This window comes from Saccopteryx bilineata, chromosome 4 (genome assembly GCF_036850765.1).
Source record: "Saccopteryx bilineata isolate mSacBil1 chromosome 4, mSacBil1_pri_phased_curated, whole genome shotgun sequence".
Classification (NCBI taxonomy): domain Eukaryota; kingdom Metazoa; phylum Chordata; class Mammalia; order Chiroptera; family Emballonuridae; genus Saccopteryx; species Saccopteryx bilineata.
This window is the reverse complement of record NC_089493.1, coordinates 3,605,379-3,630,979: the sequence shown is the minus strand read 5'-3', so window position 1 is coordinate 3,630,979 and position 25,601 is coordinate 3,605,379. Positions and strand designations below refer to the sequence as shown.

General features: G+C 47.7%; 1 protein-coding gene across 6 annotated transcripts in view; it reads left to right on the top strand.

The window, feature by feature from the left end:
• The window catches only part of TRAF3 (TNF receptor associated factor 3), a 131,482-nt gene that overhangs the window by 83,340 nt on the left and 22,541 nt on the right, over positions 1-25,601 (top strand). For 5 of the 6 annotated variants that reach the window (XM_066274767.1, XM_066274766.1, XM_066274763.1 and 2 more), the window contains 4 exons: positions 13,767-14,028; positions 16,568-16,619; positions 19,779-19,883; positions 21,512-21,679. In XM_066274767.1, the coding sequence (XP_066130864.1) occupies positions 13,784-14,028; positions 16,568-16,619; positions 19,779-19,883; positions 21,512-21,679 (570 nt within the window). In that variant the 5' untranslated portion in view covers positions 13,767-13,783. Of the gene's footprint in view, positions 1-12,935; positions 12,973-13,766; positions 14,029-16,567; positions 16,620-19,778; positions 19,884-21,511; positions 21,680-25,601 lie in introns of those variants that run through there. The other variant, XM_066274769.1, reaches the window with a different exon arrangement.

Genomic DNA, 25,601 nt, shown 5'->3' with positions numbered 1-25,601 from the left:
AGCAATGATAGTCTGACCTGTGGTGGCACAGTGGATAAAGCGTTGACCTAGAATGCTGAGATTGCCAGTTCAAAACCCTGGGGCTTGCCTGGTCAAGGCACATATGGGAGTTGAAGCTTCCTGCTACTCCCTTATCTCTCTCTCCTCTCTAAAATGAATAAATAAAGTCTTTAAAAAAACAAAACCATTAGTTTAAAAAAAATAGCAGTGATAATATTCATCCCTTTCTTCTTCTTGATCTTAGTGGGGGGGTCTGTTTTTCACCATTAAGTGTGGGTGTTTCCATGGCTCAATTGGAGCAAGTTGGCCCAGGTGCTGAGGATGGCTCCATGGCCTCTGCCTCAGGCACTAAGAAGAGCTTGGTTGCTGAGTAACGGAGTAATGCCCCAGATGGGCAGAGCATCACCCCCTAGTGGGCTTGCCGGTTGGATCCCTGTAGGGGCGCATGTGGGAGTCTGTCTGTCTACCTCCCCTCCTCTCACTGAATAAAAAATAAGTTTGAGCATTTCATGGATTTTTTTATCATGTTGAGACAATTCCCATTTATTCCTGTTTTTTGAGGGTTTTTATCAGAAAGGGTGATGGGTTTTGTCAGACACGTTTTCTATGGCAGTTGAGGTGATCACGTGGTTTTCCCCTTTCTTCTCTTGAAGTAGTGCATTACATTAACCGCTTTTCTTGTATTGAACCACCTGGCCTTTCTGGGATAAATCCCACTTGGTCACAGTGTATAATACTTTAATAGGCTGTTGGATTCAGTTTTCTAGTGTTTGTCAAGCCTCTCCATTTCTGAAGGATAGTTTGGTTGGATATAGGATTCTGGTTGAATGTGTCATCCCAGTTGTCTTTTGTCCTCCACAGTTCCTGATGAGAGATAAACTGTTGATTTTATTGAAGACATTTTTGTATGTGAGGAGTTGCTTCTTTCTTGCTGCTTTCAAAATTCTCTTTCATCAGTTCAATTACAGTGTGTACTAGCATGGGGTCCCTTGGAGTTTAGCCTAAATGGAGTCTGTTGAGGGATTCCCAAAATATTTATATATATGTTGTATGACCGGTAGTAGTCAACCTGGTCCCTACTGCCCACTAGTGGGTGTTCCAGCTTTCATGTTGGGCAGTAGTGGAGCAACCAAAGTATAAATAAAAAAATAGATTTAGGCCCTGGCCGGTTGGCTCAGTGGTAGAGCGTTGGCCTGGTGTGCGGAAGTCCCGGGTTCGATTCCCAGCCAGGGCACACAGGAGAAGCGCCCATCTGCTTCTCCACCCCTCCCCCTCTCCTTCCTCTGTCTCTCTTCCCCTCCCACAGCCGAGGCTCCATTGGAGCAAAGATGGCCTGGGCGCTGGGGATGGCTCCTTGGCCTCTGCCCCAGGCACTAGAGTGGCTCTGGTCCCAACGAGCGATGCCTCGGAGGGGCAGAGCGTCGCCCCCTGGTGGGCAGAGCTTCGCCCCCTGGTGGGCGTGCCGGGTGGATCCCAGTCGGGCGCATGCGGGAGTCTGTCTGACTGTCTCTCCCCATTTCCAGCTTCAGAAAAATACAAAAAAAAAAAAAAAGATAGATTTAACTATAGTAAGTTGTTTTATAAAGATTTATTCTGCCAAACTTAGCAAAAATCCGATATAAAGTACTTGGTAAGTAATTGTTATATGCTTTAACTTGCTGTAACTCTGCTTTATAAATTTTATAAAGTAAAGTTACTTCCCTACTTTATAAATCACCATGACTGTGGAACGGATGGGCGGTTAGAAAATTTTACTACTAACAGAGATACAAAAGTGGGCGGTAGACATAAAAAGGTTGACTGCCCCTGTTGTATGACTAATGGTGCCCCACAGGTTTCTGACACTGTTCTTTTTGTTTTTTATTATTTAACTTTTTAATTTATTGATTTGAGAGAGAGAAGGGAAAGAGAAAGAGAGGCATCAACTTTGTGTTTCAATTTACATACTCATTGGCTGATTCTTGTTTGTGTCCTGACCAGAGATTAAATTTGCAACCTTGGTGTATGAGGATGATGCTCTAATCAGTGGTCGGCAAACTCACTAGTCAACAGAGCCAAATATCAACAGTACTACAATTGAAATTTCTTTTGAGAGCCAGATTTTTTAAACTTAAACTATATAGGTAGATAATTCCTTATCGAGGTAGCGCCTGCACGTGGTATTTTGTGGAAGAGCCACACTCAAGGGGCCAGAGAGCCACATGTGGCTCACGGGCTGCGGTTTGCAGACCAGGGCTGTAACCAGCTGAGTCTCCAGCCAGGGTTCATTTTTTCTTTAGTATTTTTTTCTTTCATTACTTATACTGGATACACTCAATGGACTTATCTTCAGATCTCCATTGACCTATCTTCAGGTTCTCTAATTCTTTTTTCCACCTGCTCAGCTCTGCTGTTGAGTCCCTATAGTGAGTTTTTCATTTCCGTTATTGTGCTTTTTTTTAACTCCAGATTTTGTATTTGATTTCTTTTAAAATCTTATCTTTAAAAAAAATTTTTTTTTAAATTTTTCTGAAGTGAGGAGCCAGGGGCAGTAGACAAGACTCCTGCATGCACCCAACCAGGATCCACCCGGTGTGCCAAACAGGGGGCGATGCTCTGCCCATCTGGGGCGTTGCTTTGCTGCAACTGGAGCCATTCTAGCGCCTGAGGCAGAGGCCATGGAGCCGTCCTCAGCGTCCAGGCCAACTTTGCTCCCATGGAGCCTTGGCTGTGGGAGGGGAAGAGAGAGATAGAGAGAAAGGAGAGGGGGAGGGGTGGAGAAGCAGATGGGCGCTTTTCCTGTGTGCCCTGGCTGGAAATCGAACCCGGGATTTCCACAGGCTGGGCCAGCGCTCTACCATTGAGCCAACCGGTCAGGGCCTATAACATTTTATCTTCTTAATATACCCTCTATTTTATGTGACATATTTTATGGGTTTTTTTAGTTCTTTGGACATATGCAAAATAGCCGAATTAAAGTCTTTGTAAGTTGCACTGGGTATGGGTTATACGTCCTTCTTTATTTGCATGCCTTATAACTTTTTATTGACAGTTGGATATTTTGAATATTCTAATGTGGCTGATCTGCAGATGAGACTTTCCCCCCTTTAGGATGTGTCGTTAGCACTTGTTACAGTTGTCTGTGTGATGGATTCTTTGAGTGAATTTTGTCAAGTTTTTATTCTTTATCATATGTGGTTGCTGAAGTCGGTTCCCTTAGTGTAGTGGTCAGCTAGTGACTGGGCAAGAGATTTCCTCAAGTGCCTGGAACCAGAATTATCTCCCATTCTTTTCAGTTGACTACCCTACCATAGCCGTCACTTCCTGTTTGTGCAGAACCGGAAGGTCAGCCAGAGGCGAGAGCTTTGGGCCTTCTCGGGTCTCTCCTGAGCATGCACACACAGCCCGGGCGTTGGTGTGGCCTCCTAGATCCCCGGGAATATGCCCGAGCTCTTCAGAGCCTGTCTCCCAGCTTTCCTTCTCAGCCCTCACGTGGTCCACTGCCTGCCCAAGCTCTCACTGACTCCCCAGGCAGCAGGACCAATGCTTTTGCTTGTAAATGGTGTCTGTGAGCCCCCCCCTTGCCCCCAGCAGCCCTCGGCACTGGGGGAGTTCTGAGTTGTGTGAAGGAAGGGCACACCTTTTGAGTAGTCTCTTAGAGAGCCCCGATAGGTCAGAACAAACCGGCAGCATTCTTTGCAGGTGAGGTCTCTTCTGCTCTGCATACCTGCCACACCAGGTGCCTGAGTGAGGTCGAGGGCGGTTCTTCCCTGATGCTGCCTCCTAGGTGCTGGGCGAGGCTGAGGTCAGATGCCACTGAGCTCACCATTCTTAGCAAGATTAGATCATTTCTCTTGTTTAAGTGTTCCTCTGATTCCTGCAAGCTTTTGGCTAGTTTTTAAGAGTTCCAAAAAAGTTGTTTCTGACAGGCTTTGCTACTGGTTTATTCTTGCTCTTTATTGAAGGGTGGACTTTTGGATTTCCTTACTCAACGCCATTATTTTTTTCCCCAAAGTTAGAAACAGGGAGGCAGTCAGACAGACTCCCACATGCGCCCGACCGGGATCCACCTGGCATGCCCACCAAGGGGGCGATGCTCCGCCCATCTGGACTGTTGCTCTGTTGCAACCAGAGCCACTCTAGCGTCTGAGGCAGAGGCCATGGAGCCATCCCCAGCGCCCGTTCCAACTTTGCTCCAGTGGAGCCGTGTCTGCGGGAGGGGAAGAGAGAGACAGAGAGGAAGGAGAGGGGGAGGGGTGGAGAAGCAGAAGGGCACTTCTCCTGTGTGCCCTGGCCGGGAATCGAACGCGGGACTTCTCAACACCATTTTTGTTGACTTCGCTCACTAGTCTGTTCTTAACATTGTGACCAATTTTGAGTTTGCCTAATTTATGTACACCCTACCTGATTTCAGAAGGAATTCAAGGTGGCTCACAAAGGTAAATAATATAAAAATGCAATCTTACTTTTGTTGACTGTCATTGTTTGCCTGGTTGCGTGCAGGACGCTATAGTGGAAACCTTGCCCTCCCTTGTTACTATTGGAAACTTGGTCCTACAAATAGAAATTTTATTTTTTTTGGTGATCTTGAGGTTTTTAATCTCCCTGTTACATCAGTGAGAGGGAAACTGAAGCAGATTCACTCAGTGGTTTCTCCCTTGCATGACTTTGTATATGGTCTTTTTCTTTTTTCAAGTGAGAGGAGGGGAGATAGACAGACTCCCGCATGTGCCCCAACCTGGATCTATCCAGCAACCCCAGTCTAGGGCCGATGCTTGAATCAGTTGAGCTATTTTTAACACCTGGGTTTGACATGCTCGGACCAACTGAGCTATCCCCAGTGCCTGGGGATGACACTTGAATCAATTGAGCCACTGGCTGCAGGAGAGGGGAGTGGAGGGAGAAAGAAGCAGATGGTTGCTTCTCTCGTGTGCCCTGACTGGGGATCAAAGCCAGAATATCATTTTTGGATTATTTGTTGTAGTGTATAGAACTATAGTTGATTTTTACATATTGACCTTATATCCTGCAGCTTAGCAAAACAAGTCTATTAATTAGTTCAATTAGATTTTGGGTCATTTATTTATTTATTTATTTTTAGCAAGAGAGAGACAAAGAGGGACAGACAGGAAGGGAGAGAGATGAGAAACATTAATTCTTCATTGTGGCACCATAGTTGTTCATTGATTACTTTCTCATATGTGCCTTGATGGGGGGGTAGGGGGGCTCCAGCAGAGCGAGTGACCCCTTGCTCAAGCCAGCGACCTTAGGTTTCAAGCCAGCAACTCCACACTCAGGCTTGTGAGTCCATGCTCAAGCTGGAAGAATCTTCACTCAAGCTGGCAACTTCAGGGTTTTGAACCTGGGTCCTCTGCATTCCAGGCCAGTGCTCTGTCCACTGCGCCGGCTTGGTTTATTTCTTTGTGTGTGTGTGTGTGTGTGTGTGTGTGGTTTATTTCTTAATGTGTTCTATCTATATATGTCCTCAGAACATAAAAATAGTTCTACTTCTTTCTTTCCAGTCTGGATGCCTTTTATTTCTTTTTCTCACCTAATTGTGAGAAGGGGCATTTTGAAGAAAGGCTTTGGCTGAGGAAACAGCCCAGTCCTCTTCGGGCTCTCTGACCTCCACTGGCCAGAGGATCTGGCCTCTCTGTGTCCCATGCTGCAGAATTGCAGATGGTCTACCCAGGATCTCTCGGAGAGGCCTGGAAACAGGGTGGGAATAAGGGGCCATGTCTGCTTCTCATGTGAAAGAAGATGTGGTTCCCACGGTCTGTCCGCCTCAGGGAAGGAGCTTAGTTTTCCCTTCACCCCTCGTGTCCTGGTTGTTCCCTCCCGAGAACGTGTACTGCTGTAAATCAGAGTTCAGACTCCTGCGTCAGGCATGTGCTGTTTCTGTTTCAGAGTCTTACATGTTAAAGAATGTGACACTCTAGCCTGACCTGCGGTGGCGCAGTGGATAAAGTATCTACCTTGAACCCTGGGCTTGCCTGGTCAAGGCACATGCGAGAAGCAACTACTATGAGTTGATGCTTCTTGCTCCCCTCTTCTCTCTATCCTCTCTGTAAAATCAATAAATAAAATCTCTAAAAAAAAATGGAGTATGCGATGTTCTATTTTTTTTTTTGGGGGGGATTTCTTTTTTTTTTTTTTTTTAATAAATTTTTATTAATGGTAATGGGATGACATTAATAAATCAGGGTACATATATTCAAAGAAAACATGTCTAGGTTATTTTGTCATTAAATTATGTTGCGTACCCCTCGCCCAAAGTCAGATTGTCCTCCGCCACCCTCTATCTAGTTCTCTGTGCCCCTCCCCCTCCCCCTAACTCTCTCCCTCCCTCCCTCCCATGTCCTCCCTTCCCCCACCCCTGGTAACCACCACACTCTTGTCCATGTCTCTTAGTCTCATTTTTATGTTCCACCAATGTATGGAATCATGTAGTTCTTGTTTTTTTCTGATTTACTTATTTCACTCCTTATAATGTTATCAAGATCCCACCATTTTGCTGTAAATGATCTGATGTCATCATTTCTTATGGCTGAGTAGTATTCCATAGTGTATATGTGCCACATCTTCTTTATCCAGTCTTCTATTGAAGGGCTTTTTGGTTGTTTCCATGTCTTGGCCACTGTGAACAGTGCTGCAATGAACATGGGGCTACATGTGTCTTCACGTATCAATGTTTCTGAGGTTTTGGGGTATATCCCCAGTAGAGGGATTGCTGGGTCATAAGGTAGTTCTATTTTCAGTTTTTTGAGGAACCACCATACTTTCCTCCATAATGGTTGTACTACTTTACAGTCCCACCAACAGTGAATGAGGGTTCCTTTTTCTCCACAGCCTCTCCAACATTTGCTATTACCCGTCTTGTTGATAATAGCTAATATAACAGGGGTGAGGTGGTATCTCATTGTAGTTTTGATTTGCATTTCTCTAATAACTAATGAAGCTGAGCATCTTTTCATATATCTGTTGGCCATTTGTATCTCTTCCTGGGAGAAGTGTCTGTTCATGTCCTCTTCCCATTTTTTTATGGGATTGTTTGTTTGTTGTTGAGTTTTATGACTTCTTTGTAAATTTTGGATATTAGGCCCTTATCTGAGCTGTTGTTTGTAAATATCATTTCCCATTTAGTTGGCTGTCTGTTTATTTTTATATCAGTTTCTCTTGCTGAGCAAAAACTTTTTATTCTGATGTAGTCCCATTCATTTATCTTTGCCTTCACTTCTCTTGCCATTGGAGTCAAGTTCATAAAATGTTCTTTAAAACCCAGGTCCATGATTTTAGTACCTATGTCTTCTTCTATGTACTTTATTGTTTCAGGTCTTATATTTAGGTCTTTGATCCATTTTGAATTAATTTTAGTACACGGGGACAGGCTATAGTCGAGTTTCATTCTTTTGCATGTGGCTTTCCAGTTTTCCCAACACCATTTGTTGAAGAGGCTTTCTTTTCTCCATTGTATGTTATTGGCCCCTTTATCAAAGATTATTTGACCATATATATGTGGTTTTATTTCTGGACTTTCTATTCTGTTCCATTGGTCTGAGTGTCTATTTTTCTGCCAATACCATACTGTTTTGATTATCGTGGTCCTATAATATAGTTTAAAGTCAGGTATTGTAATGCCCCCAAGCTTCATTCTTTTTCCTTAGGATTGTTTTGGCTATTCGGGGTTTTTTATAGTTCCATATAAATCTGATGATTTTTTGTTCCATTTCTTTAAAAAATCTCATAGGGATTTTGATGGGAATTGCGTTAAATTTGTATATTACTTTGGGTAATATGGCCATTTTGATTATATTTATTCTTCCTATCCAAGAACAAGGAATATTTTTCCATCTCATTGTATCTTTTTCGATTTCCTTAACAATGCTTTGTAATTTTCATTATATAGGTCCTTTACATTCTTTGTTATGTTTATTCCTAGGTATTTTATTTTTTTTGTTGCAATCGTGAAGGGGATTATTTTTTTGAGTTCGTTTTCTAATATTTCATTGTTGGCATATAGAAAGGCTATGGACTTTTGTATGTTAATTTTGTATCCTGCGACCTTACTGTATTGGTTTATTGTTTCTAATAATCTTTTTGTGGAGTCCTTCGGGTTTTCGATGTATAGGATCATATCATCAGCAAAAAGTGATACCTTTACTTCTTCTTTTCCGATATGGATGCCTTTTATTTCTTTGTCTTGTCTGATTGCTCTGGCCAGAACTTCTAGCACCACGTTAAATAAGAGTGGAGAGAGTGGACAACCCTGTCTTGTTCCTGATTTAAGGTAGAAAGTCCTCAGTTTTATGCTGTTTAATATGATGTTGGCTGATGGTTTATCATATATGGCCTTTATCATGTTGAGATATTTTCCTTCTATACCCATTTTGTTGAGAGTCTTAAACATAAAATTGTGTTGTATTTTATCAAAAGCCTTTTCTGCATCTATTGATAAGATCATGTGGTTTTTGTTCTTTGTTTTGTTGATATGGTGTATTACGTTAACCGTTTTGCGTATGTTGAACCATCCTTGAGATTCTGGGATGAATCCCACTTGATCATGATGTATTATTTTTTTAATATGTTGTTGTATTCGGTTTGCCAGTATTTTGTTTAGTATTTTAGCATCTGTATTCATTAGAGATATTGGTCTGTAGTTTTCTTTCTTTGTGCCATCCTTGCCAGGTTTTGGTATGAGGGTTATGTTGGCCTCATAAAATGTGTTTGGAAGTATTGCTTCTTCTTCAATTTTTTGGAAGACTTTGAGTAGAATAGGAACCAAGTCTTCTTTGAATGTTTGATAGAATTCACTAGTATAACTGTCTGGGCCTGGACTTTTATTTTTGGGGAGGTTTTTAATAGTTTTTTCTATTTCCTCCCTGCTGATTGGTCTGTTTAGGCTTTCTGCTTCTTCATGACTCAGTCTAGGAAGGTTGTATTGTTCTAGGAATTTATCCATTTCTTCTAGATTGTTGTATTTGGTGGCATATAATTTTTCATAGTATTCTACAATAATTCTTTTTATATCTATGATGTCTGTGGTGATCTCTCCTCTTTCATTTTGGATTTTATTTATTTGAGTCCTGTGCCTTTTTTCCTTGGTGAGTCTTGCCAAGGGTTTGTCAATTTTGTTGATCTTTTCAAAGAACCAGCTCCTTGTTTTATTGATTTTTTCTATAGTTTTTTTGTTCTCTATTTCATTTATTTCTGCTCTGATTTTTATTATCTCCTTTCTTCAGCTGGTTTTGGGTTGTCTTTGTTCTTCTTTTTCTAGTTCCTTAAGGTGTGAAGTTAAGTGGTTTACTTCGGCTCTCTCTTGTTTGTTCATATAGGCCTGAAGTGATATGAACTTTCCTCTTATTACTGCTTTTGCTGCATCCCAGAGATTCTGATATGTTGTATTTTCATTTTCATTTGTCTGTATATATCTTTTGATCTCTGCGCTTATTTCTTCTTTGACCCATTCATTTTTTAGAAGTATGTTGTTTAGTTTCCACATTTTTGTGGGTTTTTCCCCCTCTTTTTTGCAGTTGAATTCTAGTTTCAAGGCTTTATGATCAGAAAATATGCTTGGTACAATTTCAATTTTTCTAAATTTGCTGATATTGTCTTTGTGGCCCAACATATGGTCAATTCTTGAGAATGTTCCATGTACACTAGAGAAAAATGTATACTCTGTCGCTTTGGGATGAAGTGTCCTGTAGATATCTATCATATCCAGGTGTTCTAGTATTTCGTTTAAGGCCACTATATCTTTATTGATTCTCTGTTTGGATGACCGATCTAGAGCCGTCAGCGGTGTATTGAGGTCTCCAAGTATGATTGTATTTTTGTTAGTTTTTGTTTTAAGGTCAATAAGTAGCTGTCTTATATATTTTGGTGCTCCTTGGTTTGGTGCATATATATTAAGGATTGTTATGTCTTCTTGATTCAACTTCCCCTTAATCATTATGAAATGACCATTTTTGTCTCTGAGTACTTTTTCTGTCTTGTAGTCAGCATTATTAGATATGAGTATTGCTATGCCTGCTTTTTTTTTGGGTGTTGTTTGCTTGGAGTATTATTTTCCAGCCTTTCACTTTGAATTTGTTTTTATCCTTGTTGCTTAGATGTGTTTCTTGTAGGCAGCATATAGTTGGATTTTCTTTTTTAATCCATTCTGCTACTCTGTGTCTTTTTATTGGTAAGTTTAATCCATTTACATTTAGTGTAATTATTGACACTTGTGGGTTCCCTACTGCCATTTTATAAATTGCTTTCTGTTAGTTTTGTATCTAGTTTAATTCTTCTCTTTTGTTTTTCTATCATTTGTTTTTGTTTGTGTTCCATACTTCTTTCCTCTGTTGCTACCTTTTTTAAGTCAAGTGTTTTTGTGGTGGTTTTTTCAAGGGTGGTTACCATTAAGTAATGAAAAGGGTACCTACCATATTCATTGTAGTACCCTATCTTATAAGTATTTCTGCACTTCATCGTCCTTTGCTACTGTTAATCTCCATCCTCTCCCCCCTTTTTTTCCTTTGTTGTCACAGTTTAAGTTTGGTTTTATTGTGTTCTTGGTGGAGCTGTTACTTGTGGTGTTGTTTTCTTTTGTTCTTTGAATCTGGTTGGAAAACCCCCTTTAGTATTTCCTGGAGTGGGGGCTTTCTGTTGATAAATTCTCTCATCTTTTCTGTATTTGTGAATGTTTTTATATCTCCTTCATACTTGAAGGATAGCTTTGATGGGTATAGTATTCTTGGCTGAAAGTTCCTCTCTTTCAGGGCTTTAAATATTGGGGTCCACTCTCTTCTAGCTTGTAGAGTTTCTGCTGAGAAATCTGATGATAATCTAATAGGCCTTCCTTTATATGTTGTACTCTTCTTTTCCCTGGCTGCCTTGAGAATTTTTTCTTTGTCATTGGTTTGTGTCATCTTTATTATGATGTGCCTTGGAGTGGGTTTGTTGGGGTTAAGAAAACTCGGTGTTCTGTTTGCTTCTTGAATTTGAGGCTTTAGTTCTTTCCACAGGTTTGGGAAGTTCTCGTCTATTATTTGTTTGAGTATATTCTCCATTCCATTTTCTTTCTCTTCTCCCTCTGATATACCTATTATTCTTATGTTATTCTTTCTGATGGAGTCAGACAATTCCTGTAGGGCTTTCTCGTTTTTTATTATTTTTGAGTCTCTTTCTTCTTCTCTCTGTTGTGCCTCAAGTTGTTTGTCTTCTATTTCACTAATCCTATCCTCAATCTGGGCTGTTCTGTTAGCTAAGCTTGTTACCTCGTTTTTCAGCTTGTGAATTGAGTTTTTCATTTCTGTTTGATTTGTTTTAATAGTTTCAATTTCCTTGGTAATATATTCTTTGTGTTCATTGAGTTGTTTTCTGATCTCCCTATATTGCCTTTCTGTGTTTTCTTGTATATCTCTGAGTATTTTTAAGATTTCTATTTTAAATTCTCTGTCATTTAGCTCCAAGGCTTCCAATATGTTAAGTCTTTTCTCCATAGATTTTTCCACATCTATTTGTGTTACCTCTCTTTCTTTTGTATCCATAATATTTGATTTCCTCTTTCTTATTGGCATCTGAGGGTGGTCTTGTTGATAGCACACAGGCGCACTCCCTCGCGGCTTGAATGAACGTCGCTGCAGTAGCTTCCTCCACACCCTCATCTCTCAGATTCAAGTGATAAGAGTCCTTTCGCTTTCAGTTTGTGTGGAACTCCGGAATGCTCCGAGGATAAATTTTTCTGTTTCTAGTTGATAAATTTGTTGTGATTTAGGGGAGATCTGTCGGACGCGCTGCTCACGGCGCCATTTCCGTGACGTCACCTGCTCTATATTAATGTCACAAATTAACCAAACTCAGTGTAGTCACTTAGAACAGTTGAAAGCAGTGGTTTTCAGCTGCTGGCCTGCAGACCCATCTCTGTAATCTTCATACAGCATCAGGGTGGTTAACTCTTTCGTGGACTGGCATGAGATTCTGGCAGACTGGTCCTCAGATTAGCGGTTGAAAAACACTGGTTTAAAGTACATGTTCTGGTGGCTTTTAGTTCCAGAGTAGTGCGAGATCCCCACCGCTGAGTTCCAGAACATGACGTTACCCAGCGAGAAGCCCCCACACCCACCCGCAGACACCCCACCTCCTGCAGCCTCGGGCCCCCGTGCTCAGCTCTCGGTCTCTGTGGCCCTGCCTGTTAGGGGCAGTTTTCTCCTGGTCCTTTCCCCGCTGTGACTCGTGAGTTGAAGTGGCCTGGTGTGTCCTTGGCCATGCACAGGGCAGGACACAGGGGACGCTGGGGAGGGCTTGTGAGAGGCCCTAGGGGCCATGCCGAGAGCGAGGCCTGCCGAACGGGCCTCGGACAGGGCTCTGAGGGGCCGCCTCTCTGTCTCGTGCCCTCTGCAGCTGCCCCCCTGGCCTCAGTCGGCTGCACAGCTGAGGCTCCCGCGCTGCCCTCCTCACTTCCTCACAGAGTCGGACGTGCTGTAGGGAGGGACACAGGATTTGTCACTGGCTCGGATGCTGGTCATCTGTCATACTTGACATAGGAATTCACCTCTGAAGAAGCAAATGTTTCTCATTAAAAACTTTTCATTGAACACACAGCTTCCTAAGCTCTGGGACAGAAGACGGAACTGAGGTGGTAGTAGCTGCAGTCTAAGTGTGGGTTCTCCAGGTGTGAAGCTCTCAGGTCAGATGTGAAAGCTGGCATTTTCTTTTCCCCCAAGAGTCGGCTCTCTCACAGAAATGCAGTGTGGTCGAGGGGCTCGGAACTCACCTTTTATCGAGACCTTCTACCCACCACGCACCGCTTTAGGGACCGACCTGGGGTTTGTCAGTCGACCAAACAGATCCTCACCATGTCATCAGGGATCCTTCTCCCGCAGGGAGAGACACTGTGGACGATAAATAAGCCTGTGGTCCTAGAAGGTGGGCCACGCCACGGAGCAGCGCTGACAGGGCCGAGGGCGGCCAGCGAGGGCAGCTGGCCAGGCCGGGCTCCTTGAGAATCAGGTGGGGAGTGTGTCCCAGGAGGGAAGCACCTAGCACATTTGGATGCAGGTGCCCAGTGGGGGGAGGGGCGAGCAGGTTGGCACCTTCCTCATCCTGTTCTCTGACAGCCAAAGTGAGCACTGGGTACCTTCCTCCTCAGCATCTTAGTGAACGGGCTCTGGTTAGTGAGCCAAGGCTTGCTGGCTGTTTGAGGCCATTTCTAAAACTTTTTTGGTTTTTCAAATAGGCTTTGCAAGAAGTTTCACACTCTCACTGTAGTATTCCATTTTATTAAAACTAACCCAAGTGTGGGCCCTGGCCAGTGGCTCAGTGGATAGAGTGTTGGCCTAGCATGGACGTCTCTGGTTTGATTCCTGGTCAGGGCACACAGGAGAAGCGACCATCTGCCTCTCTTCTCTTACTGTCCCTTTTGTCTCCCTTTTCCCCTCCTGTAGCCAGTGGCTTGATTGGTTCAAGCATTGGCTCTGGGCACCAAGCACAGCTCAGCTGGTCTGGATGTTGGCCTCAGGTGCTAAAAATAGCTTGGTACTCAAGCATCAGCCCCAGATGGGGTTGCTGGGTGGATCCTGGTCAGGGTGCATGCAGGAGTCTGTCTCACTATCTTCTCTCCTCTCACCTAAAAAAAGAAAACATAAAACTAACCCAAGTGTGCCCACTGTGCGCTCTGCAATCTCACTTAAAACCGAAAGAGAGCTGGTCTCTTGGGCAGGCGGCTTTCCTGACGCCATGTTTGTTGTCTTGTGCGGGATGACGGGATAGCGCTTTGTTTACTGATTGTTGTTCTTTCCTGGCAGAATTCCTCTTTCTTAAAATGGAGTCAAGTAAAAAGATGGATCCTTCCAGCTCACTGCAGACCAACCCACCCCTCAAGCTGCACCCCGACCGCAGTTCTGGGACGTCGGTGCTGGTCCCCGAGCAAGGAGGTTACAAGGAGCGGTTCGTGAAGACGGTGGAGGACAAGTACAAGTGCGAGAAGTGCCGGCTGGTACTGTGCAACCCGAAGCAGACCGAGTGCGGGCACCGCTTCTGTGACAGCTGCATGGCCGCGGTGCTGAGGTGGGTGCTGCCCCGCCCCCGCACGTCTGCGCATTCACCTTCTCCGGAGCGGGCCGACGGTCTGAGCTCTGAGAAACCCAGATGAATGAGTCATGTAGGGACCCACCCCTGAGTTTATGGGGCCTCTGTGACTGTGGCCTGGACCGCCCAGCCCTGTCCTACGGACTGGTCTTCTCCTCCCCCAAGTACCTCCTCTAAAGTCTCTTGAAGGCCATGGCCACTCTGTCCCTGGTGCCCCCTGCCCCTGGGGTCCCATCCTTAGAGTCCCCTGTCCCTGGGGTCCCTTCTCCCTGGGTCATCTGTCCCTGGGGTCCCCTGTCCCTGGGGCTCCATCTCTAGTGTCCCTCGCGCATGTTGCTGAGTTTTGCTGGAGGAGCTTATGGTTTCTTGGGGGAGAGGCACCTGTCAGCAAACGACAGGAGCCCTTAAAGGGTGTGTGCTCTGGAGTCAGGGTGGAAGAGGTCAGGGTCTGCAGGAAGGACCAGACATGCCCCTGACCCGAGTGGGAGTCCAGTGTGAGTGCCGGCCCAGCAGGCATGAGTGGAGCACATGCCGAGCCCATGGAGCGCTGGTCACTGAGCGTCGATGCTGCTGTAGAGGGATGGGAGGTCTCAGCAGGTAACACTGGCCAGGAAGCTGTCTTCACCGCAGGCCGAGGGTTACAGCAGGGTACACTCATGTTCTGTCTCCATGAGGGCACGGGGGTCTGGGAAGGTGTCCCCTCCTCACCTGACTCACCACCGAGCCCAGCTGCTGGCCTGCCTCCTGTCACCCTCCTCTGGGCACTTCCAGCTGTGGTCCTGTCCACTGGTCCCAAACAGTGCACCCAGCTCCCGGAGCGTGGGGCTAGGGTAGAGTCACTCTTGAGTGGACTCCAAGCACCTGAGTTTCCTAAGCTTGGCACCTGATTGTAGCTCGGGGACCCGCCAGCAGGTGGTGAGCTGGCTGTCCCTGTTCCGGCCTGTCCTTCCTGCCCCTGCCCCTCCCCCTCCTGCTGCCCCTCCCCTTCCTCCTGCTCCTCCTCCTGCCCCTGCCCCATCCCCTCCTGCTGCCCCCCCCCTCCTCCTGCTCCTGCTCCTCCCCCTCCTCCTGCCCCTCCTCCTGCCCCTGCTCCTGCCCCTGTCCCTCCTCCTACTCCTGCCCCTCCTCCTACTCCTGCTCCTGCCCCTGTCCCTCCTCCTACTCCTGCTCCTGCCCCTCCTCCTGCCCCTGCCCCTCCCCCTACTCCTCCTCCTGCCCCTCCTCCTGCCCCTGCCCCTCCTCCTACTCCTGCCCCTGTCCCTCCTCCTCCTCCTGCCCCTGCCCCTCCTCCTACTCCTCCTCCTGCCCCTCCTCCTCTTCCTGCCCCTGCCCCTCCTCCTACTCCTGCCCCTCCTCCTCTTCCTGCCCCTGCCCCTCCTCCTCCTCCTGCCCCTGCCCCTCCTCCTCCTCCTGCCCTTCCTCCTCCTCCTGCTCCTGCCCCTCCTCCTACTCCTGCTCCTGCCCCTCCTCCTGCCCCTCCTCCTGCTCCTGCCCCTCCTCCTACTCCTGCCCCTGTCCCTGCTCCTGCCCCTCCTCCTCTTCCTGCCCCTGCCCCTCCTCCTCTTCCTGCCCCTGCCCCTCCTCCTACTCCTGCCCCTGCCCCTCCTCCTGCTCCTGCCCCTGCCCCTCCTCCTGCCCCTGCCCTTCCTCCTACTCCTGCCCCTGCCCCTCCTCCTGCTCCATGGTCTGCAGGTGTCTGCCTCCCACCTGAGTGCTGCTCAGCCTCGGGGGTCTAAGGATGTGGAGAGGTGTGATTTTAAAAGATTTTAAATGTGATGAACAGACACGTTTAGCACAAGCTCCATGTTAAATTGGTGTCATCTAAATGAACAAGTTGGTATTTTGAGACACGTTCCTCTCCACCCCCTCAGCCCCTGGCTCTCCTGTGCCCATGGCCCGGCACACACTGCCACCTCCCCCCCACGCCTCCGCCACCAGCACGCCCGGCATCCATGCTGGCTGGACACTAGGAGGTGGTTTCCAGGCACAGGAAGTCCAGGAGAGGGCAGCTTTGGCTCACGTCCTGAGTTTAGGGGTGACGGTGGCTTGGGAGACTAGGTCGTTAAATCCCGCAGCGGCTCTGCCTCTCACTGCGTGATGGGGAGAGCGCCGTGGAGCACGCCTGGCTGCTGATGCCCCAGATGCTCACGCTGAAGAGCCCCCCCCCTCCCTGGGAGCTGGTTTTGGTTTCTGAAGTGAAATTTCACTTTTAACTGAGAGGGGCTTTCCAATGGGACTGACCTGGCTAGTCTGCTCAGCTTCCTGATGAAAAATTTCCACTGAACACGTCTTTGCCCCTTTTTCCTGTGGATTCACATTTCAACCACACTCGCCCTGGCGTCCCAAAGTCCCAAAGCCCTGGTGGCTGGCGCGCTTCCTGCGGCTGATGGGCCATCGGGTGGGAGGGCCCGCGCCGGGTGGGAGGGGGTGCATTGGGTGGGAGGGCCCGCGCCGGGTGGGAGGGCCCGCGCCGGGTGGGAGGGGGTGCCTGCGCTCTGACGTGTGTGTCTCCCCTCAGCTCCTCAAGCCCCAAGTGCACTGCGTGTCAAGAGAGCATCGTTAAAGATAAGGTATTCTCGGTTTTTCTTTTGTAATATATTTTATTTGTTGGTCTTACAGAGAGAGGTGAGAAAGGGGAGTGGGAAGTAACTCATAGCTCCTTCACGTTATCTGTTCATCGATTGCTTGTCGTATATACCTTGACCAGGCAAGCCCAGGGCTTCGAACCTGCGACCTCAACGTTCCAGGTCAAAGCTCTATCCACTGCGCCACCACAGGCCAGGCATCTCGGTTTTTCTGTGAATTGTGTGCCATGTGTTTGAAACTGGGTAGCGTGCACACAGTGCTCTGGGGCTCCCAGTTTATCTCAGTGTGACAGTCGGGGCAGCAGGTTGAGTCAGGAACTGGTGTGTACACACCTGGACACACAGGGCTGGTGTGCCGTCTGTGAGCTGCTTTACCCTCTAAGCCTCTCCTCACCTGTCGTGGGAGCGGTGGCTTCCTGAGACCCCAGAGGGGAGCAGGGAGTGGGCGTGTGCTGTCCTCCAGCCCCCTGCCCCCAGTTTACATGTGTGAGATTTCAGCCCCTCCCCTCCCCAGGTGACTGTGCCAGGAGAGCTCACCAGTGTCCCAGAGGCACCTGTCGGAGTGCAGGGGCCACCCAGGGCGGCCACCCACTCGCCCTCCCAGGCTCACTTGCCATTTGAAATGACTCACTGAAGTACTTAAAATATCAATAAAAATCTGTGGTCCTGGTGTTTTGATTAATGAACCTAACAGTTCTTTTAAATGCAGGTCATTAAATTTTACAATAAAATGCTTGCCCTGGAGCCTCCCTGTCTGAAGCACTTTGCAGACTAGGTCTGCAGCCCAGCAGGGCACGGTGGTCTGCGGCTGTGGCAGCGGGCGCCCGGGGCTGCAGGACCCGGCATCTGGTGGCCTCTGCCTGGCATGGTTTAATAACGAAACTGGCCAGATGTCCATCTGCTTTTTCTTTCTAAGCATTTGCCTGCTTCTGAAAACTGGGATTGGTAACAGGGGAGGGATTGTTTTTAAGAAAAATAAATAGCTCAGCTCTATCTCTTGTCTTAATCTAGTCACTAACCTGTTACCTTGTTAACATACATCTCAGCATGTGACTGAGGGTCACAGCAGCAGGCTAAGGTGGCCTTTTAGTGTCCTCATTTCATTACTCAGCATTATTCCTATTTTTCAGTGGCATGGATAGCAGAAGAAAAAGTCCTAGTTTTATAAACAAGATGACTGATGCCTGGGTCCTCGAGAGGACCTTGGGCCCTGGGAGACCGAGGTCAGGTCCCTGATGATGGGCAGGCACTGAGGCCCTCAGACCCTCAGCTGGATTATGGCCCAGTCAAGGTCACTGTCCTAGCTCTGTCTCAGCTCTGAGTGCTATGCTTCCGTCATTCTGATGTTTTCAATGTATGTTTTTATCTGTAAAATTAAACTGAAGTGACTTAAAGTCAGATGCAAAAAGGAAGCCTACTTCTTACCAGTTAAAAATACCTGTTTTGGCCTGGCCTGGCCTGGCCTGGCCTGTGGTGGCACAGTGGATAAGGCGTTGACCTGAAACGCTGAGGCTGCTGGTTTGAGACCCCGGGCTTGCCTGGTCAAGGGACATACAAGAAGCAACTGTGAGTTGGTGCTTCCCACTCCTCCCTTCCCCTTGCTTTTTTCTTTATCTCTCTCTTTCTTCTCTCTAAAATCAATAAGTAAAATCTAAAAACAAAATTTAAAAAAGTTCTATTGATTTTCATACCTTAAACCAGTGGTAGTCAACCTGGTCCCTACCGCCCCCTAGTGAGCATTCCAGCTTTCATGGTGGGTGGTAGCGGAGCAACCAAAGTATAAATAAAAAGATAGATTTAACTATAGTAAGTTGTTTTATAAAGATTTATTCTACCAAACAGCGAAAATTTGACATAAAGTACTTGCTAAGTACTTATGATTATATGCTTTAACTTGCTGTAACTCTGGTTTATAAATTTTATAAAGTAAAGTTACTTCCCTACTTTATAAATCACCATGACTGTGGAACCGGTGGGCGGTTAGAAAATTTTACTACTGCCTGACCTGTGGTGGCGCAGTGGATAAAGCGTCGACCTAGAAATGCTGAGGTCGCCGGTTCGAAACCCTGGGCTTGCCTGGTCAAGGCACATATGGGAGTTGATGCTTCCAGCTCCTCTCCCCCTTCTCTCTTTCTGTCTCTCCTCTCTCTCTCTCTCCCTCTGTCTTTCCCTCTCTTCTCTAAAAAAATGAATAAATTAAAAAAAAAAAAGAAAGAAAATTTTACTACTAACAGAGATACAAAAGTGGGTGGTAGGTATAAAAAGGTTGACTGCCCCTGCCTTAAATGATTGACCTTTTAAAAATGTTATGTTTGGAAAAGATTAGATTTGACTCCAAATTAGTTTATTTTTAACTCTTCACAGGTGTCGATTCTATTTCTCTGCCTGTGGAGCTGAGAAAGGGATCCTGGACCCCTGTCTGTCCCCCCCTCACAGTGTTAGCAGAAGGGACTGCGTGGTTAGAGGGAGTGAGCGGACCTGCTTCCTACAGGGGAAATAAAATTGAAGAGAGGAGGGTTTTCATGTGGAAAGGGGGAACATTTTCATTGTTGGATCAAACTTAGTCTTTGCTTGCAATATATATTTTAAAAGACTTTTTAAAAAATGTAGCAGGCCCTACTTTTTTTTTTTGGTAAAAAAGTGAGTTGTGAGAGAAGGAACCAAAATCGGTGTTCTTTAGCAGCCTGCGAGGTGTGACCCTCCGCAGTCCTTTCTCTGCAGGCAGCTAAGAAGCCCCGGGCCCGACGGGCTCTGCCCCTGTCCCATGACCCAGGTGCGCAGTGCCAGCTCCTGGAAGTGACCTCAATCCCGATGTGCTCCCCCGGAGAGCCTGTCGGGAGTGAATGGAAATGTCGGGAGCCCCTCGGTGATCTTGTAGAGTGCAGAGTCCCTTGTTTTCGCCTGGCCTGTCTAATGAAAGGCGAGGGTTAAGGTCGACTTGTTGAAATTGTGTCTCAGTGAGAGGGCAGCTTCTTTCTTCCTACTTAGAGATGTTAGAAATTAAGATGGTCCTTCACGCTTTCTGAGGTCCACTTAAGAGATGCTTTCATGGTTTTTCTAAAGTGGATTCGCATTGTCCGAAAGGAGCAGCATGTGGAGATTAAGAAATACTAACCCTGCAAAGTAACTCTCTTTTTATTTCAGGTGTTTAAGGATAATTGCTGCAAGAGAGAGATCCTGGCCCTTCAGATATACTGCAGGAATGAGGCTCGAGGCTGCGCAGAGCAGCTGACATTGGGGCATCTGCTGGTCAGTATCGGGGTGTGGTGGCTTCTCACATACGAAACGAGCATCCCTGGTCAGTAGGCTGCAGCGCTCAAGGACCCTGTGGGCGTTAATCTGTCTAAACAGAACCAAATGTGAGAGCAGGCAAAGCCACTTAGGCATGAAATGTTCTTTTTGTGACATCATTAGCTGAATTCTCAACTGGTTTTGTTTTTTTGTTTTTTTTGTATTTTTCTGAAGTTGGAAACAAGGCAGTCAGACTCCCGCATGCACCTGACCGGGATCCACCCAGCATGCCCACCAGGGGGCAATGCTCTGCCCATCTGGGGCGCTGCTCTGTTGCAACCAGAGCCATTCTAGCGTCTGAGGTGGAGGCCATGGAGCCATCCTCGGCACACGGGCCAACTTTGCTCCAATGGAGCCTCGGCTGCAGGAGGAGAAGAGAGAGACAGAGAGGAAGGAGAGGGGGAGGGGTGGAGAAGCAGATGAGTGCTTCTCCTGTGTGCCTTGGCCGGGAATTGAACCCAGGACTTCTGCACGCCAGGCCGACGCTCTACCACTGAGCCAACCAGCTAGGGCCTTCAACTGGTTTTTAAACAACCCCCACCTTATTTAGAATAGAAAGAAATCTGAATTCAAGTTTAATTTTGGAAGGTTTGTTAAAACCTCTTTTTTAAATTTTTTTTTCTTACCTTGAAATTCCATATTATTCTGGGTATTTTTTTTATTATCGATAGTATCATTGTATCCTGAAAGAATATTTGAATTAGAATAAAATAAAGTCCTTAGCAGATAACTATTTATTTTTCTAGAAAGAGGCCTTGGTTTAATTCTTCAAAGCAATATATGGTTTCTGTGACCACCAAATAGGGTATGAAACTCAGTCTCTTGATACGTTTTGGGTTTTTATGTTTTAATTTTTCTGAAATGAGAAGTGGGGAGGCAAAGAGACAGACTCCTGCATGCTCCGGCTGGGATTCACCCAGCATGCCCACCAGGGGCCGATGCTCTGCCCATCTGGGCCGTTGCTCTGCTGTAACCAGGGCCATTCCAGTGCCTGAGGCAGAGGCCATGGAGCCATCCTCCGCACCCTTGACCTGGCATCAACTGGCCAGGGCCATCTTAATACATTTGTTAGTCTTCTCTGTGAAAAACTGGTCTAAGCCTTGGCTGGTTGGCTCAGTGATAGAACCTTGGCCCAGTGTGTGGAAGTCCTGGGTTCGATTCTGGCCGGGGCACACAGGAGAAGCACCTAATCTGCTTCTCCACCCCTCCCCATCTCACTTCTCTCTTTCTACCCCTCCTGTAGCTATGGATCGATTGGAGTGAGTTGGCCTCGGGTGTGGAGGATGGCTGCAAGGCTTCTTCCTCACATGCTAAGAAGAGCTTGGTTGCTGAGCAACAGAGCAAGGGCCCAGATGGGCAGAGCATCGCCCCCTGGTGGGCTTGCTGGGTGGATCCCAGTTGGGGCTCATGCGAGAGTCTGTCTCTGTCTCCCCACCTCTCCCTGAATAAGAGAGAGAGAGAGAGAGAGAGAGAGAGAGAGAGAGAAAGAGGAACATTTCTATAGGATTTGATTGCATAGAGGCTGAAATCCGATGTTCCTGACTGAATTTATTTTTGTCGATTAAAACCTTTGAGTTGTCCTGCAGGTGCACTTGAAGAATGACTGCCAGTTTGAAGAACTGTCGTGTGTGCGTGCTGACTGCAAAGAAAGGGTCTTGCGGAAAGACCTGCGGGACCACGTGGAAAAGGCTTGCAAATACCGGGAGGCCACGTGCAGCCACTGCAAGAGCCAGGTCCCCATGATCACGCTGCAGGTGCGGTATTGCCGTGTCTCCCCCACCGTCCGCTAGGCCCGGGTACGATTTGTCCACAGGACGGCAGCTTCTAAACAGCTGTTCCAGTGGGAATCAAGAGAACGGATGGGAGTGAATAGCAGTTTCCACCTGACTTATTTCACAGAGTTAAGCTTTATTTGTGTTATACCCATTTTCATGTATGTAGTTAACATTTTCACTGCCTTGGTTGACTGTTATTTGGGGTGCTAAAAAAAATGAAGGCTAATTATTCAGAAAAAGGTAGATTTTTTTTTTCACTTGTTCCAGGGGAATGGCCCCAAATCCTTGTTAGGTTGATTTATTTCTTAACGACTCTGCGATGCCTCCCACTCCCACAGGTGACCTATCCTGCAGTATTGAAGGGCACTGTCTGCCCTGCAGAGAGATGAGAATTCATCTTCTTTTTCCTATCCCTCAATTACTTTGGTGAGGTTCGATACCGTGCACGTGTTAGAGTCAGACCCCCCCTTCCCTATAAATTAAAGAGAAAGAGAGATGCTGAGGGTGGAGGGCAGACTTTAAAAACAGTCAGTGGTGTGGTAACCCTCAACATGGGTCCATTTTTTTACCAAATAATTCATTCAGTACCTGCCCTGTGCCAGACATGGTTCCAGGAGCTGAGGGTTTCGTGGTGCACTCCCCTCTGGTGGGACGGGACCGTGACCGGGAGCAGGTGATCGGGGCTGGCCTCCGCATGGTCAGTGGCCGATGTCTCCGGGCAGAGGGAACAGTGAGGGACACGCAGGCTCTGAGCTGGAATTAACTGGCAGGAGGATTTTAGGAACAGAGAACAAAGTTGAGGTACGGAGGAGACAGGAGGCTGACGGGGGGGTGCGGCAGACTTGGAGCAGCGCTGTGGAGCGGGGAGGGGGCATTGTCCAGGTTCCTCGTTTCCTGCACTTCTCTGACAAGTGTGGATGGGGGGGATGGAGTGTGGGGTGGGAGGCATGGTGCCAGCCTGGACAAGGAGAGCAGGCAGAGGGAGGGCTTCTGGGGTATTGTGCAGGCAGAACCAGTGGGCTTGATTAGCTGATGGCTCAGATGTGCAGGACGAGGTAAGGTGACATCCAGCATCTGTAACCAGAGGAGCTGGATGAACCAGTGTGGCCAACCAAGGGGGCATTCGTGGAGGATGGCGGGCTTGCTGGGGAGAGGGGCGTGGTCTGGGATACAGGGCCGGTTTAGTATGTGGTCCTTGCAGCCACCGACAGACGGGCCAGTGGAGAGCGGAAGTCAGGGCAGGAGCTGAAATTCCGAGGCCCACGGGGATGCTGAGAATGACTGCTGGGAGTGCTCGCGCAGACTGCTCAGAGGAAGGCTGTCCAGCAGGGGCGCAGCCAGAGTCAGGGGTCAGGAGAATGGGGGAACGGGGCTGGGAGGCCGCACAGGGACGGGCTGGGGTTTGCCTTCTGGACACTTCAGGGCGGTAGACTGATGGGGCCATCTGGTGGGAGGAGGCAGGGAAGTGTGGCCGTGGTGTGAGGGCCATGGTCGGACTCCTGGTGGGTGTTCTGAAGCACTTCTTTAAAAATTTATTTTATAGAGACAGAGAGAGGGAAGGAGAGAGAGAGAAGCATTCATGTGTTCCACCTTGTGCACTCGGTTGCTTCCCATGTGTGCCCTGACCGGGGAGCAGACCCACAGCTTCCATGTATGAGGGACATGCTCTGACCGACGGAGCTCATCGGCCGGGGCCTCTGAAGCACTTCCTGACCAGAGTTTAGGAAAGGTTTTTGTTTTTCAGTATAAAATAAGATGTGCTCTTTAGTATTAGCTTCGTGTTTACCTAGCTTTATATGACTTTCTCATGCCCATGATTTGCTTCCGTTGTGAAATCATTTTCCTCTGTGACTCCAGAGTAGTTTCCAGTTAGGAACTTCAAGTACGGTGTCGTCCCCTTTGGAGAAGAGCAGTAGTATTTGTCACAGCTGAATAATTTTTTTGGTAATTAAGGTCAGGTGAGTGAGACAGGTGCCGAACGAGCGATACTCCAGGCCTTGCACATGTTCGTGTGCTGCTCTGAGACGTGCATGTTGCTCCTTGCAAGAATCAGTTACCTCTGTTTGCAGAATAAATTGCCTTTATTTGCAGAATAGAATCCAGTAATTAATTTTCATTTGAGAAAGAATTGTAGGGCATATCAGTTAAACACCATGTGAAAGTGAACTGTGAGCCCAGAGGAGGCTGTGATGAGAGACCGGTTTTAAGATAACGCAGTGTTCAGCTTCATGAGGCGTTTGCGCGCGCGCTGGGAACTGGGTCTGTCCTCACCTCCCCACCTGGTGGCGGAGGCTCTGCGGCTGCGATGGGAATAAAGCACCACGAGGAAGGGCCGGCTGCAGGTAGCATTTGACTCCATTCAGTTTGTCGGCTGCACACAGATGAGAGGCAGATGTCAGGTGCAGAGGCACAAAACGAGAACGAGCACATCTGGGGCCGGAGCCATGTCAGTGTAAGATTCCTGAAAAGCTTACTGCGTGCATTCTTGCCACGAAAACTGTTTTTAAACCGTTTCAGTGATGTTGACACTCCAGCATATGCTAAGGCACGTCACGTGGGTCAGGGCCCGTGATCATACGCGGGCCCTTGATGCGAGCAGGCAGCTGAAGCCCCCTTGATGCCCCTGGGCCTCCTGTCCCGTCCTGGTGTGATTTGGTCCCCACGTCTTGATTCTTTCAGCTCGGGTACTGAGTCTCACCCTCGGAGGCCCTGAGTGTCCACGTTTACAGAGAGCAGCCGTCTGTGTAGACAGACCCGCACCCCGGCCCACCCCGCCTTCTCCCCTTCTTCCGCACTTTCCCATGTTTTGTGTCGAGTCCACACATTCAGTGCGGATGAAATGTCGATCAGTAAAAGCACGGACACTCTGACCGCCGCGCTGCACGTGAGAGAGGTTCTTCTCTCTTCTCTGTGTTTACACTGTGCTGTTGACGTCCTCACGTTGATCGACGGAGGTCAGCAGGATTTTACATCCAGTCTAGAAATGACCGGAGGCCGGTCTCTAAGCGGTCCTGTTCGTTGTGAAGAGCTGGCAGTATAAAGACCCCGTTTGATGGCAGAGTGCGCACACGGGCTAGCTGGCGAGCCTGACGGGCGTGGGCTGCAGGTGACCCCGAGGGGAGGGTTCCGTGCTGGCAAACTGCAGAGGCAGTCAGAACACAGGGGAATTTTGTCTGGCACAAGTGCATGTACAATGAAACTTCTACTTTAGTGAAGGGAATAGACACACAGTTCAGGTTTGTGGTTCCAGTGGTTACTCCTGGGCAGGGGGGAGGGGAGACGGGACAGGAGCAGACAGGTAGATGGAGGCTGTCAGCTCAGGTCTGGCCCCTGGGGGGTCGCCACGTGGTCCTGCTTGTGGCTCACACGTGTGTTCCGTCTGCTTTGTGTACATATCAAAGTTACCTGTAATTTTGCGCACTAATTTCATTAGTCCTCAGACTTTCTTACACCCCAGTAGAGGAGTGTTTTAATGGGTGTGTTGTTATCCTTTGGCTTCTGTAAGAAGGGACCGCAAAGTTGGTGGCTTATAACAACAGGGATGCGTTCTCTCACCATTGCGGAGGCCAGAGTTTAAAACCCCACACTCCGGAGGCTCCGAGAGGAACCCTTCCTCACCCTCCCGGCCTCGGGTGGGGCGCCACGGGTGCACAGACAGCCGCCTCCCTGCAGCCTCTGCCTCCACATTCGCGTGGCTGTCTTCCTGCTGTGTGTCCTCTCCTCACAGATGGACCCTGGTCATTAGAACTGAAGACCCACCCTGATCCAGGGCAGCCTCACCTTAACCAGTTACTAGTCCCAAATGACATCACGTAAGGGGTTCCTGGTGGACGTGAATTGGGGGGGATCATTGCTCAACCCACTACACTCAGCAAAACCCATGGGAAGACAGGTCACAAGC